General features: G+C 57.9%; 1 protein-coding gene across 1 annotated transcript; it reads left to right on the forward strand.

Annotated features, from left to right (window-relative positions):
• Window positions 1–7,320: 7,320 nt before the first annotated feature.
• Window positions 7,321–12,527, forward strand: LOC131086938 (Krueppel-like factor 2). The gene is made up of 4 exons (XM_058030227.1): window positions 7,321–7,418; window positions 7,674–8,643; window positions 9,424–11,172; window positions 12,207–12,527. The coding sequence occupies exons 1-3, from the start codon at window positions 7,326–7,328 to the stop codon at window positions 9,597–9,599; spliced, it is 1,239 nt and encodes a 412-aa protein (XP_057886210.1). The 5' UTR covers window positions 7,321–7,325; the 3' UTR covers window positions 9,600–11,172; window positions 12,207–12,527.
• Window positions 12,528–15,806: the final 3,279 nt, after the last annotated feature.

The raw sequence follows: 15,806 nt of genomic DNA on the forward strand, positions 1-15,806 counted from the left end.
TCCATGCCCACTGTCCCCAGTACACACAAGCACAGCCAGCTCTGCCAGGGAAGGTGACGCAGCTGGTTCTCTCTGGGTGACTCATGCTGAAATACATGACGTTCACCATATTTCAGGGCTTTCAGCTTGGATGAGAAAAACATCAGGGCGTAAGAAAGTTTCTTTGCGAACTGCTTTTAAAACACTGGAGGGACTTCTCCTCCCACTTGCTCACAGTCTACGTTTTTGGGGGAGAAATGCAGCCTTTTTAACAAACAAATCTTTTTGATTGTTTATAACATGGAAAATAGATGATCAAGTAACAAGTTTTGCCTTGATTTATAAAAAAACAAACTCCAAAAGACCATCTGGGTCCATCCCAAACAACTCCTGGCTGCACACAGTGAACAGCTAGTGCATGGCTCTTCAGCTGGATGTGCTGACTCCACCACCTCCTCCCTTTACCTGGCCCCTTTGGCTGAGCTTTCGTGTTGGGCCAGGGAGCCATGTGGCCACTGTGCCTGCTTGCTGCCAGCCTGCCCACAGGGCCATGCCGTGGCCACAGCCAGCAGCGCTGCCCTTCCCGGCACAGCTCTCCCAGCAGTTCAGTGTGGTTTCGCTGCTGCGTTTGCTCGCAGGGTTATCTGCTCTGGAACTGGTGTTGGTTTTGGCACACAGCACCGGGACCACACCTACTATTTAAATACCGCAGCTAAGGGCTTGGAGGGGGAAAAAAAAAAAGGGAAAGAAAGAAAACGAATATGAAGTATTTGTTGCGGTTTGGAGATACACACACACATGTACACACAACACAAACACACCAGCCTGGCTCCGGATTGCTGGCAGTCGAGGAAGGAAGACTCTGGCTAAGATTGTCTTCAAAACCACCCTGGCGGCAGAGTCTGCTGAAGGGAAAACCTTTGGGCCAAAATTAGTGCCTGCCACATGCCAAGCTGGAGCGTGCACTGCCCTGGGCTGGGGAAGCCGGGGCAGCCCCAGTGGCGCAGCTGGGGCCAGGGAGCCATGCCAGCCCTTCCCGGGTGGCTCCCCTCCCAACAGGCTACAAAAAGCTGGGGAAAGGGTGCAAGAAACGGAAATCCCCAGAGAGGCACTGCTTGTTGGGCTGGGAGGGTTTTCCCCCCACAATATCATGGAATCTTGTCCTAGAAATGCCTGGGTGGCAGCACTTGCAGTGAGTCTGGGAGTGGAGACCGGCAGCACTACCCCTCGGTGCTGGCTTGGGATACATGAGTGCCCAGCAGCTAAGGATGGGCTGGGGCTGGGAACAAGGAGGATAAATCTCCCATGGGAGCAGATGTCCTTACTGGACAGGTCTAGCTGTACTCTTTCCCTATTTTGGACCTAGTGAGGCAGCTTCTGGCATGAAGCCACAGCAAGGTAGCCCAAGAGGCACTGAGTGGCTGTGACACACCATGCCATGCTGTGCCACGTTGTGCCATGCAGTGAGGCCTGCCGAGGCGGCTGGGGCAGGTGGATTACTGCACCTTCCTTTCCCCAGGCCCCTTTGTGGAGAAGTTTTCCTGATGATCTCACTGGATGCACATTTCTAAATCGTTTGGTTGATTGTTTCATCATCGGAGGTCAATTAAAAGAAGGCGAGTTCCTGTCACCCTGCTCCGAACCCCTTCGCTGCCAGAGCCCCAGAACAAAGGGAGGAATTGGGCTTGGGCTCAGCAGCTTGGATTCCCATTTGATTATTTCCAACAAGGGAGTGAATCTATTTTGGAGACGGTATTCCCAGGAGATGAGCTCACCGGCGCAGAGCATGAGCAAGGCTGGGGATAAAAAAAATGTAATACAGCCTTTTGTAATATGTTGGAAACCTATTTACTACCAGGAGGCTGGGTAATTAAATGCCACTTCCTGGAGCAGAATGAAGCACCCTGTGTAATGCCAGTGCAGAAGGGTTTGCTCTCAACACAGGGAGGCCACTGATCCTGCCAGACACCCCACGAGCATTGTGGGTGGGAGGATGCAGTTTTGTGGGCTGCTTCTGTAAAACCACTGCAGCAGCCACATGTGGCTGACTGTGATTTATTTCAGCATCCTGTGCCATAGTGGTGCTCTTGCTGCAGTGTCCCAGGGGCATGGGATGGTGGTAGGATGAGTTTTCCATGCAATGTGCTATGCTATGTGATTTACACTGGTGGGGGGCTCTGGGCAGATAGCTGCAAGGGAGGAATAACAAAACCAAATTACCTGGAAAACAGTTTCCACACAAAGTTCTCCAGCTCCCTGTTTGTTCTGCTGTTGCCTGGGCTGTCCCCCACTGCCTCACACTGAGCTGTGTCCCCCCAGTGACTCATGGTGCAGACCTTTCACTCAATCCTATCCCACAGCTCCCGCTGGAAAATTGTTCCCCCACTGGCCCAGCAGTGGTTGGATACTGCAGCCACAGCAGTGCCCAGCTTCCAGGGCTAGCCAGGCTTTCTCCAGGCTGGCAAATGCCATATATCTGAGTGGATCAGGTCTCACCAGCACTGGCCTCAGCATCCACACTTTTCCCATCTCTGTGCATGGTTTAAGAGGGGTTTTCCCCATTCATTGAGAATCCAGGTTCACTGGAGACTGAATACCTCAGAGTATAGCTGGGAGGAGGGATGGACACTGCTTGGAAAAGAGTGGCAGAGATGTTTACCTGGGCCATCTGGAACTTTTGTAGACAAATTGCTTTTACATGATGTACAGCTATTAATCTCCAGCATGTGAAAGAAGGGTTCTAACATGCACATCCCGTGGGCACTGCAGCCATACCATGATATCCTCTGCAAAATTCCCTGTTCAGCTCGCTGTGGCACTCTGTGTTGTGGCTTTTTTTTTAAAGATTAAGCCAGAAATGTTGGAAAAATATCTTGTGTTCCTCCTCCTTGTTGCTCACAAGGAAAACAGCAATTCCTGCTGTTACTCCCGGAGCTGCTGGGGTGTCACAGGTCTTGTCCAGCACTTTTGTAAGTGGCAAAAGGGAACGGCTCCCATGGCTGTGGTCCAGTCCCAGCTGCTGTGGCTGGGGCCAGAGCACTTGCCGGGCCAGAGGGAAGGAAGGATGGGCCCCTGGGCTGGCACGTGAGCACACGTGTTTGCACGTGAGGCTGCTGCTGCGAGGGCTGCCCGGATGCCTCCAGCGCATCGCACTGCTGATGGAGCCTGTGCTGTGTGCTGTGGGGAGGGACAACTCCTGGCACCACGCTGAGTGCGATGTCCCTTCCGAGTGGGATACCCCGTCCGCTGTGGTGCTGGACCTTGCGGCTCTATGCAGAGCCTGGAGCTTTCAGCTTTCCTGTACCAGTGAAAGTTAAGAAGTGGAGGAAAAACGTTGCTGTATGTTATAGAGGAAGAGAGGTAAAAAGGGCAGGAAATTTGCACCATGTCCATTTCCCCTTGGCCCCCGGCTGCTGCTCATTCCGGATTCGGGATTTGCGTAGGCAGAGTTAAAAATAACAGGGGTATATAAAGAAGGACGGAGAGGGCTGCACTGGCCCTGCAGCCACCAGGGCACAGCCAGGCAGCAGGCAGAGATCAAAGCAGGATGCGGTCCAGGCGATGCAGTGGGGCTGGGACTGTGTGCAGGGTCTGTGGGTGCCGCTGGGCTGCTCTGCCAGGGGTGGGATGCCAAGATCTGCCAGCTCGGCAGCCTCCTGGCCAAGCAGCTGGGCAGCACCCATGGAGGATGAGGCCGTGTGTATTCCCATAGGCAAAGACATCTCTCACGGACCCTGTCCCTCTGTAGCCTTTACTCTGTGCTGACATTCACTGGGAGCACCCTGACCCATCTCCCATGGCCAGAGAGCTGCTCAGGCAGGCTGGATATGGCCTCCAGCCAAAGCACCCTTTCCTGGGACTGAGCTCCCTGTCGGTGCTGCCGGGGTGCTGCCTCGGGTCTCCCCGAGTCCCCGTCAGCCCTGGTCCTTGGCCATGCATCCCGGCGCTCCCCAGACCCCAGGGTAGGCAGGGCGGACACAGCAGCTTGCTGGGCCGGTGCAAACGAATCTGCCCTCTGTGCCCTGATAACATTGTGTTTGTTGCGGAGCGGGAAGAGCCTGCCAGCACACGATAAGAGCAGATGACTTTACTCTGGACCCGCTCCGGATTGAATTATGCTTTAATTTCATTTTCAGTTCCTCTTTTCTTTTCAGGAGGAGAAGGGGGCTTTGGGTGTACAGGCAGGTCTGGGGGCTCCTGGACCCTTCTCTAGGCAGGCCAGTACCATGCAGAGGGGAAGACAGAGAGTAAAACCCATCCAGATTCATTTTCTGCTCTCAGGGATATAACCCTGAAGTGTCACCTTTGTTTAGGGTGTTCTGTGTTGTGGATCTCCCGCAGCTCTCATGGGGTCCCCTGTGGAGCTTTTGGGACTTGGGTTTTGCCTCCCACTGGAGCAGAAGCTCTCTGGGCTGTGATGCTGTAGGTGATGTTGGAGAGGGGACACTGGAGATGCTCCAGAGGAGAGTCCTTGGGTTTACTCCAGTCTCCCAACTCCAGGTGACAGCACAGAAAAGGACGCAGGGTAAGTGTTTTTCAGTCCCCAGTGTTTTGTGGGGTAGGAGACCCCTCTGGGTCTCCTGGGAGCCCTGCTCAGCAACCAGGGCACCAATTCCACCTCTGGCAGTGTCCCAGGGCATTGTCCCCCTGTCCATCCCACCCATGCTGTGTGCACTGGGGAGGGTGCCATGGCACTGGGGAAGTGTTGGCAGGGCTGACAATGCTCTTGTTTTGACGGGGCCACCTCTGGCACACCATGCTGGGCAAGCCACTCTCCTCATTCCTCTGCTGCCAGATGTGTCAAAAGTAAGGATAACCATTAACCCTTTCCTCTTTAGCCATCACCTGGGTGGGTGGCCCTTCCCACTTTCTGTTTGCTCTCTTGCCTGGCTGCTGTTTGATCTCTTGAGATGCCAGCGACTTTACAGTCTGCCGTAGTGGCGCGGGAGATAACCCACGTTTCCTAAATGGGCTCCTGTCAACAGCGGGCTGTGCATGCACTGTCTGCTCCTGCTTGCCTCCCCTGTGGCCCAGGGGCTGAGAGGGCTGTGGCAGGGACCCCCTGTGCCTATCCCATGGCTCAGAGCAGGAAAGCCCTGCCCGTGACGCACTGCTGGCTCCCTGCACACTCAGCGCTGGCCGTGCCTGTGTTGCTGCGGTGCCTGGCATGCTGCCGCTCCCCGCCGCGCTGGCCCTCCCACCGGAGCATCAGTAAAAAGAGTTTCCTGGGGAATATCCCACATTTGCAAGAAATATTGGCTGTAAAAATTAAGCTGATCTGTTGGCAACGCCTCTCAAAATAAATCAGCACGGGTCCAAATGCCAAAACTGCCTGGAAAAGGGGAAAACCAAGAGGAATTACTTTGTCTCCTATGGCATCTTCTCTCACTTATCTGTAAAAGTCTGGGGCAGGAACTGCCTTGCTATTAATTATTGTTTGGCCAAGAAACAAGAAATGGGATTAACTGGTGACTTCAATAAACTACTCTGGGAGGCAAGCTAAAAGTAATTTCAACTAATGCCCACATGCTTCTTTGCTACTTTGGTGGTGACTTTTTCTGAGGAAGGACTTTGGAGCCCATGTGTTTTGACCCAATAGGTGCCATTAATAAACCTGCTGCCTTCCCAGCAGACAAGCAGATGGGGCCCAGGCAGCAGCCCAAAATGTGCTCTGGAAACCAGGGCAGGGATTCTTGGTAAAAGGGGGAAGATCTGAATTGTTGTTGTTCCACTGGATTACTGAAATAATTTATTGCAATGCTCCACCCTTATAATTAAAGCACGGTGATGAAAGCAACTGGTAGAGTAGCTTTGGATTCAGAAGCGGCATGTGTGTGCGGTGTGTGTGCACACCTCACCTTTGGTGTTTATATTTGTTTTTTTTTAAATTGACTCCTTGCTTCTGAATAGAGCAGGCAACAGCCTCAGTTCTTAGAAAGGTATCTGGAGATGGACAGCTCCAGAGAGCAGGGAGACAGGCTCCAAGAGATAAGGGACATTGCTTCTCCAGCGCAACAGCAGCAGGGCCATTCCTGGTACTGGTTGGATGGGGGCCAGACGGAGAAGATCTTGCTGTGTGAGCCGGACAGGGAGGCAGAGAGCCCCCGCGGAGGCCTGCCCAGTGCCCTGGGTCTCTGCACCATCATCCAACTAGCTAGAATAGGGTGGGTGACTTGAGTGTCTCCTTCAAAGCAGGATAACCACTTTGTATCCTTGTGTCCCCCGCCGTGGGAAGTCTTCAGGACAGCGCTGTCCCAGGGGCTGCTCAGGGTGGGCAGGGTGGGACAGCCGGCCCATGTCCTCCTGTGCCAGGGCGTTCGGACACTCAGCTACAGCACTGGTCCCTAGGGAGGGCAGACAAACGTGTTGTGGGGGCTGTGGGGCGAGATGAGGCAATGTCGGCAGGGTGCCAGCCCCCGGCAGGGTCGAGGAGCAGTTATCTCGGCTCGCACACGCACCCTGCGCGCAGCCAGATGCGAGCTGGTACGCTCTGTGCTGCTGATTGCCTCACCGACAGCAGAGGCGCGGGAGGACGCGGCTTCATGGGTGCGCTTACTTGAAACGATTCGCGTGGGGGTGTGGGGGCACCGGGGCTCGGTTATCTGGTTCATCTCCTATGGAGGCACAAGCACACCTTTTTGGGACTGCACCTTCGCTCGCTGACGCGCTCGGCACCCCCGTGGCGAGTGTAGCGCCCGGCACAGTGGCTGAAATGCATTTGCCTGTATGTACCCCTGCGCCAGACCTCACCGGCACTCTCTGCCTCCACACAGGGCGCCTGTGACAGAGCCATTGCCATCGCCCCTGCCCCACTCGGGATAAGGTGCCGGGGCACCTCCAGCTCTGCCACCTACAGCCCCCCGCCTCGCTCGTAGTGTGGGCAAGCCCTGAGGGCGCCGCTGCCCCGTTCACGTCACGGGCAGGATTCTGGCCTCCGCGATCCACAACAGCACCCTTGTCTCTTCTAGCCCGTGGGACAGTGTCGCAGAGCAAGGCAAAGCGGGACGCGGACAGCGGGACGCGGAGCTCCCGCCGCTCTGCCCCGTCCTGTCCCGTCCCGCGCGGGCTCCGAGCGCGGTCGGGGCAGCGGCAACCGCCGACCCCCGCCCGCCGGGGCAGCCCCGCCGGAGGGGGCGTGGCTCAGGCCGCAGCAGAGCCAATGGTAAGTGGCAGCGGTGAATATCAATGCCGGCCGGACCAATCGGGGCGCAGCCATGCTGTTAACAGCTTAGGGGCGCGGGGCGGCGCAGAGCAGCGCTGCTGCCACGGGGAGCGGAGCGGTGCCGGGCTCCGCGCACCGCGCTCCCCCAGCCCGCCCCGGCCCCGCTGCCTCGGCCCGGCTCGCCATGGCGGCGGCCGTGGACGAGAGCGCTCTGCCCTCTATCTCCACTTTCGCCAACTTGATGCCGCTAGAGGAGCGGCCCGCCGACATGCTCCACGTAAGCACCTGGCACCGGGGAGAGGGTGGCAAGGTGGGTACGGGACAGAGCGTTCCGGGCGGGGGCTCAGCCCGGCCAGGGAGTGGGGGGCGGGCCGCCTTCTCGCCGTCGGAGGGCGCCCCGAGGGCGGCGCAGTGCAACCGGAGTGGTGCCGACCCGTCGGACGGGTTGGGGGGAGGCGCGGGCCGCGGTGTTGGGGCGGCGGGTGCCGCCGCAACCGTCTCCTGCCGATCCTGACGCTTCGTTTTCCCGCAGAGGATGCTACAACAGGATGGCCCCGCTGCCGTCAAGCGGGAGGAGGATGACTTGGGCAAGTTCGTGGACTTGGACTTCATCCTGGCGCACACCAGCAGTGGCGGGCAGGGGCCGACCGGCCCCAACTACCCCCTGCCCGAGACCCCCGAGAGCTGTGGCACCACGTACGACAGCGACGGCTCGTACTCCACGCCGGGCAAGTTCCCGGCGCCTTACCCCGAGGCCCAGGGCCACAGCTACGTGGCTGAGCTGCTCACCCCGGACCTGCCCGGCCACTACGACCCGCAGCGGAGGGAGTACACGGAGCTGCGGGTGCCCGGCGGCCCCCACCACCACCCTCACCCCCATCACCACCCGCCCCTCCACCCGGCCCTAGCCCGCCCACTGCCCCTGGACCCCGCGCAGTCCTTCGGGCCCCGCATCAAGAAGGAGCAGCCGGAGGAGCGCGCCTGCATGATGGGGATGTCTGCCGCCGAGTACCTGGGACCAGGCGGCGGCGAGCACAAGCCACGGGTGGCGCCGGGTCCCGGGCCGGGACCGGTACCGGGGCCGCCGCTGCCCTACCCGGGCTTCCCCCACGGCCGCTTGGGGCCCCCCGAGGAGCCGCTGCCTGGCGCCGATCCCCACCTCTTGGCCGACCTGCCGCCCCACTACGCCGTGGCCCCGCACCGCTATGCGCCCCACTTCGCTCCCCAGCCGCCACCGCAGTTTCATGGACATTTCAGTGTTTTCAGGGAGCCCCTGAAGGGCCCGGGCCCGGCGGGGCTGCCCGGGCTGCTGGTCACGCCGCCCAACTCCCCGGTGCTGGAGTACTTCCCGGCCGGGGCTCCCCCCGAGGACTGCAAGCCCAAGCGCGGCCGCCGCTCGTGGGCGCGCAAGCGAACGGCCACGCACAACTGTGAATACCCGGGCTGCGGCAAGACCTACACCAAGAGCTCGCACCTCAAGGCGCACATGCGGACCCACACGGGTAAGGGCGCGCCGGGGCGGGGACACGCGCGGAGGGTCCCGGGCGCGGGTACCGCGGCACGTGGTGAGACCCCGAGCAGGTTCCGGGGCTGGGAAGGGGCGTCGCGGGAGGTGACACCGGGAGTGGGGGCGTGTCGCGTGGGGAGGACCCCTGCGGTGGGTCAAGGAGTGCACGGTGGGTCCCGTGGTGGGGCTGTGTGACGCCACCGAGGGATAGCCCGCGTGGAGGCGTTCTGCGTGTAGGGCAGGGGGCAATGGGGATGGCCCCGAAGCGCTCAGAAGGACCCCGTGGTGGCGCTGGGCAGGGACACATAGGGACCTGGCATGTAGCGAGACAACTTGTGGCGCCTCCAGTTGCTGGTTTTGGGGCCCGGGGGTGCCTGAGGTGGTAGGACTGAGGGACATGGAGATACTCTCCATTTGGGCTAGGGACAAACAGAATAGGAGGCAGACTAGGGGTTGTACGCTGAGACCCTCTGGCCGAGCTGGGACAGGGCACACGGTGCCAGCCCACAGCAGGGGACCAGCCACAGTTTAAAGTGAAGCAGGGGCACAGAGGAAGGGTGCTCTAATGGGGCAGGGATGCCCAGAAAACACACCTTGGCACATGGGGAAGGGCAGAAAAATGGGGGACAGATGGGGAAAGAAAGCTGAGCAGGCAGAGGTGCGCAATGGACCTCCCATCCCTTTGAAAAGGGGATGCTGGGTAGGGTAGCCCAGAACTGAAGGCACAAGGAGGGTGGGAACCTACAAGCCCACTGACACCCCCTCTCCTCTGCAGGCGAGAAGCCCTACCACTGCACCTGGGAAGGATGTGGCTGGAAATTCGCCCGCTCCGATGAGCTGACCCGCCACTACCGCAAGCACACAGGGCACCGGCCGTTCCAGTGCCACCTCTGCGAGCGGGCTTTCTCCCGCTCGGACCACCTCGCTCTCCACATGAAGCGGCACATGTGAGCGGTGCCTGCGGCCGGACTCGATGTCCCCGGAGGCAGCTCACGGTGTAAATAGTGTCGGGCCAGGGATGGCAGTGGGGAGCAGCCTGGCCACCCAGCCCCCTCCGCTTGTAGTTGATAACTAGTTTTCTCCTCCTGCTCCTGTGAGAGCTGGCCCAGCCAAGTGGTGGGGAAGGGCTGCTTTGGGGATGTATGTGGGGAGCAAAACTGTGAGAAACATCTGCCCAGTCATCACCACTCAGCTCCCCATGCCTGGAGGGTTCCCCCCAGCCAGGTACCCAGTGAGTGGGGGAGCTGGTGCATAAAGGGGTCTGTCCCCAGAACTCCTGGCTTGTATTTGGCATCAGCTTCACCTTCTTCCCCCAGATTCTGGCACCCCCCTGCCTCTAGGGGCTGTGGTGGCTGACTCTGGCTGCTTTTTGGCTGGAGAACCATGCCAGTTGGGCACATTATATGTGGTGCTGGGAAATGGGTTGCTGGTTGTCTCGGTTGTGATCATCAGAACAAACCTGACCCAAAGCCCAGAGTGGATGGGGTGAGGGTGGGATTTGACTGGCTCATGGCTATAAAGGTTTGCAGGTGTTGGCAGCACAGCGTCACCTTGCACAGAGGACAGGGAAGCTCCTGTCACCAGCCTGGGACCCCCCTGGCCATTCCCAATTTTCCACTCAAGAGCCTAAAATGTCTCTCCTGGCTCTTGTCTGCTTTATTTTGTCTTGTTCTTCCCCTCAGGATGACACCAGGTACTGCTGCAGCTGCCTTCCCCATGCTGCTTTTTAAAATTTAGTATGTAAAGGACAGTGAGTCCAGCTATGAATGCCCAGGTCTCTGCTATACTTGAAATTTTTGTAGGGGGGGGGGGGGACAAAAAAGAAAGCTCAAAAGAAAATGAGTCTTTTTATGTGCAGCTTCTGCAAAGCAAGTTGTAAATTAAACAAAGCAGTAATATATAATGTTTCTCTTTTTTTTAATATATTTTTTTCCAGCTGGGAACACAGATGAGTCTCAGCTTTGGGAAGTGCACTGTTCCCATCTGTGTATATTGTTAATTAACATTTCTCTGCTTGGGCACGTTAGGTCTCTTGCACTCTGAAATGTTACTTTTCTTTATATGCAAACTGTTGAAATATTGTGATCTGCTGTATAATAAATAAACAAGATGTAAACATGAAAGAGCCAGGAGAGTTTACTTTAAAGGTTTCTTCTAAGAGGAGAGGGTGAGGCTGAGCTTGTTTGTCAGTAAATATTTACATCGATGTTCATTTCTGCTTAAGTTAGCTGCGGAGGATCGATGGGGAACGCCCAAGCCTCGGCATCTGAGTAGCATCTCCTGTGCAACAGCTCTTGAGTCACCTCACTTCCCTGTGCCTCAGTTTCCCTAATCTGCAGATGGGGCAATTGCGGCACTGGGATGGTGTGACTGGTCCTGCGGTGAGTCATCTCCGAGGAGAATGGCAGCCGAAACTCCACTGAGAGCCCTGCTGGTCCTGAATTCTTCCCGAGCAGTCCTGTCCTGCTGTGCCTCACAGTGGGAGCTCTGCAGTACTGGCCTTGTGGTCACAGCCAGCAGGGAGGTTGGTGTCAGCTGGTCCTGGGTGCTGTCTCTGCTGTCCTCCTGGGGATGGCCTGGCAGCTTGGCGGGGCTCAGGTGCTGAGGTTTCCCTGCGTTAATAGGTGGTGACTCAGCACAAGCATGCTGGCAGGTCCCGGAGCTCAGCAAGCAGGTCTGGCTCCATCCCTCCCTCCCTCCCACAGCTGATTACCTGTGATGCACGAATCCCTCTGAAGGCAGGAACTTGTCCAGACCTGACACCATGCTGGCAGTGCAGGGAGCACACAAGCTGTTTGATGCCCTGGCCCAGGGTGGTGGTGGCAGTGGCTCCCTCCTGCTGCTCATCTCTGTAACCCCCAGCAGCTGGTCAGGGCTGAAGGGTGCCCTGGGGCTGCTTGCCCTGCAAGTGGAAGTGGGATGTAGCTGGGCTGATCCCACTCTTTCCTGCTCAGATGGGAATGGCAGGGCAGGTCTGATGTTCCCCTGAGGAGTGGCTAATATTTTGGTGTTGGGCTCTTTGTTCTGGGGCCAGCACCGACCCTTGTGGTCTGCCCCTGAGCAGGTACAAAAGCATGGGTGATTCCAGGCAGGGTGGCAGCAGCTTGGGACATCATGTTCTGCCTGTAGGCCTGAGATCAGGACCATGGGGCTGCATCCACAGGTGTCACAGATCCATCAGGTTCAATCACTTGTCCTTTCCACTGCTGTCTCCACCCTCTGCTTGCCCCACTTTCTGAGAGGTGCTTGTGTAGGGGTGACTGTGCTGGGACACATGTGGTCTGTGATGAGATACTGGGGGTGTCTTGTTCCTGGGACCACCAGAACCCAAGGATAAGGCTACAATGCCAGGGGATAGCTGGGGCAAAACTTCTGCCTCTTCCCTGGAAACTTGTTCAAAACGTCACATGGAGGGAGAGGGAAAGGTGTGGGCTGTTTGAATTAGCGATGAGTCAGGCTGGCAAAGCCAGATGGGGAGAGTGCGTGCCTGCGTGTTTGTGTGCGTATAAGTAATCTCTGGCTTTGTGTTTTTATTATGATTATTATTTTTATTTCCAGGGGAACGATGAATTTCTCCAACCATCCTGTCCCACTGGAAAGGCTGGCTCTGCTGTCCTGTCCTCCCTAAGCATCCTGGGAGCTGGAGTGACGGTTCACGGCTGTTTTGAGGTTCAGCTCTGAGATCAGAGCACAAACCAGTTCTTTCTCGCCTTTCATCATTGCTGTGCCAGGGCAGGAGTGAGGTCCGGCTCAGCTGCCACTGCCTACACGGGGAGGCAAGAGCAGGGGAAGGTGCTTTGGGCTCCTCCAAACAGAGGGATTGCTCCCCTGTGCCTGGGGCAAGGCACTCCTTCAGGCACACGATGGGGCACATGGCAGCCAAATGGATGGACCAGCAATGCTGGGAATCACCACTGCATAGCTGGGGAGGAGTGGCTGTAGTGGAAAAGACAATTACGGTTAATTTGTTGTTAATAAAAAACACCCTCTTCCAATTGCCTGGGCCAAGACACACTCTCCATGGGAGAAGGGAGGCCAGTCCTGTCCCCAGTAAAACCTGCCCTGCAAAGTGATGAGGGCAGCAAGAAAACACCTTTGGCAGCACTGAGGGAGGCACGGCTGGGGTGCAATCCCTGTGGTATGTGCACCTGCAGTGAGCTGGAGAACCCTAAGCTAGGCCATGTCTCCCTCCCTTCCTTTTCCACCTTGGTCACTTCCTGTCAAAAAGGACCCTGGGAACTGTGCAGAGCTCCCTGAAACTTCTGTAACTCTTAAGCCCCAAGGTTTTGGGGTACAGCTGACCTGGTCCAATGAGGAGGCAAGGGAGTAAGGGAAGGAGCAAGGTATGGAGAAACACCTCCCAGCAGAAGTGTGAGTCATGGCCACAGTATGGCCTGGCACCTGCCAGCTGGAGCAGGGCCCTGGGGTCTTCAGAGCTGGAGAGGGGTGAAAGAGAAGCTTGAGTGGGTTTCGGTTGTCTGAGGATAACCCAACTCATGGGGATCCCCCATGCTACAGCCAACAGGTCCCACAGCTGGTCTGGGATTGTTGATCCATAGGGAGGAGGAGTGTTGCAGGTTTGAGGGTTCCTTAGCCAGGGCTTGACCTTTGGGATGCTGCGGTCCATGGGGACAGCACAGAGCTGGGGAGGGGACCAGAGTGCTGTGGGTGGGATGCAGCCTGGGTGCTCCAGGGTGGGAGGATAATTTTGGGGTGCTTGGACAGGCTGACACAGACTATTCCTCACCGTGAGGCCAGAGCTTGGATCCCTAGGACCAAGGTGTCCCTGCTGAAGTCTGCTCCCAGGGATTGAGTCTCCCATTGGAGGAGCAGTGGGAAGTGCCCCATCTCTACCATGGGGGGAAGGTCCAGCAACCTGTCCCCATGTCCATGCTGCTTGGGGTGGGCCAGGTGCCCGATAACGGGGCTGTGGCTGTCACCGCACCCTTAGGAAACATTTGGCTTCAGGCACCTGAACCCACGGGCAGCGATAACTCCCGGCTCCCTTGCCCTGCCTGGACCCACACCTGGCGCTGTTGTGCCTTAGTCACACACCGAGAGTTTTTCCACTGCCGGGCCCCAGATAACCTTCTCCTGCCCCACTGGCCACAGTGTTTGCACTTGTCCTCCTCCGCTGGTGCCAGGCTGGGAGACACACACGCCCTGAGCCCTGGTCAGAAGGCACGCACACCTCTGGCCTGGGGCCACCTTGGGTCATGCCTGGCAGCCAGGGCAGGGGTAAAGGGCAAGAGGTGCATCCTTCCCCACGTGGGTGAGGAGCTGGCTTGGAGGGAGCCTTCCTGCCAGGGCTAAATCTGGGGGCGCATCGCTCCCCCAGTTGCTTGGTGGCAGATCACTCTGGACATTCCTGGTATCCAGGACAGCTGGAGGTGGGTGATGGTGTTGCAGTGACAGGACAGTGATGCCAGAGTTCCAGGGCACGGAAGCGCTGAACTCCCTGTCGCTGCTGGCTTTCCCTGATTCCCTGCATTCCCTCCATACTCCCTGTGCCCTGGCGAGGCAGGACCCTGGTGGTCAGATCTGGGCACAGTCCCAGTGCAGGACTCTCAATGACAGACCAGGTACGTGACTCAGCCTTCCAGCCTTTCCCCTTTGCTCTGTGCTAGCTTGGGGATGCAGTGGCCATTAACAATAACTCCAGGCCAGAAACAATAACTGCAGGTCCCCCTGAAGCAGTGCTAATTGCTCCGCTGATGAGCCCATTAGCAGAAGCACCCGGCTAATGTGTTTCACCTGCGGGTCCATACAGCTCCAGAGGTGGGACACAGCTCCCGAGGCTCACTGAGGTGTGGGGGAGGCAGGCCAACAAGTGGGAGATATAATCAAAAACTAGCGCTGAATGGCCCCATCTGTCTCAAGGCTTTATTTTTGGAACTGGTTTTTGTTTTCTTTAAGTGCCGTTTTAACAGGATGAACGACTGTGAACAACCGAACAACTCGTGGCAAAAAGAGAGGCCCCTTTTTTGGTATTACAAAGCTCTCCATGAAACAGCAGTGCCAGGCTAGCCAGGCAGGCAGAGACCGCAAAAGTTGGGAAAGCCTTGTGTCCCTCTGCAAGCCCACCTTGGGGGAGTATGGACCCCACTTCCAGGCCAGCTGTGGCAAGAGAGCAAGGAAATGTGCTAGAAATTATTATCAATGTCCACATACACTGATGGGGGAGGACTTGGGTAGGTGAGGCAGAGCTGAGAGCAAATAGGGCAGGCAAAACCTCGGGAACAGCTCTGTCCTTGTGGGAAGGGTGCTAAAAGCCATCCCTGGTAGCGTGGAAAAGGGATTAAATTATTTCTGGGGACAACAGATGGTACTCTGGGGGTGTCACCAGTTCCCATTGTGGCACACGGGCATTGTTTGCGCCCTGCTACAGAGGTGATGTGCCAATCCTCGTGGGAAGGGCTCACCAGCAGGATGGGAACGGTGGTAAATTCAGCACAGCCTGGCTGGCAGTGAGGGATTCCGTGCAAGAGCAAGTGGGGTTCAGCTCATCCCAGGGCTGCAAGGAGAAGAGATTCCCCTCAGAGGTACCCCTCTCCTGGGGTGGCGGGCAGGTCCCGGTGTATCTCTGTGCCCTGTGCAGAAACCATCTGCTTGAGGCGAACCCCTGCCAGGCGGCCGTGCCCTGCCTCGATCTCTCGCAGGAAGGTGATTCACCTGGCCCCACACCACTGTTTGCTGCCCTTTCCTTCTTCCCCCATCTCTTCCCACAGGGAAGAGGAAACAGGACAGTATTATTAATAAAACTCTCGCTCCCGGCTGCCTCATGTGAGCCGTGGCTCTGGCTGGCTCCTGGCACGGCTGCCGGGGAGAACGGGACAGGGCAAAGCCACCAGCGAGCGCCTCGGGAAAGGAGACGGGAAAACTCCTGATGAGAAACCAGGGTCGGCTTCGGGACCCCGGGAGAGCAGCGACCATCTCAGAGTCCCCGAGGGAAAGGGGTCGCGGCAGTTCGGGGCACGGCGGGCGCGACGAGCGCGTTCGCGGCGCCCCCTCCCCGCCGCGCGGGCCGGACTCGGAGGCGCCGGTCGGGCGCGGCGGTGCTGCCACCTCCCGGCGCGGGAGCGAGCTGCGCCTGCGGCGGGCTCTGCGCCCTGAGCGGGGCGAGGGGTGCCGGGACCCGGCTGGGGTCGGGCGCTGCCG

This window comes from Melospiza georgiana, chromosome 9 (assembly GCF_028018845.1).
Source record: "Melospiza georgiana isolate bMelGeo1 chromosome 9, bMelGeo1.pri, whole genome shotgun sequence".
NCBI classification, from domain to species: domain Eukaryota; kingdom Metazoa; phylum Chordata; class Aves; order Passeriformes; family Passerellidae; genus Melospiza; species Melospiza georgiana.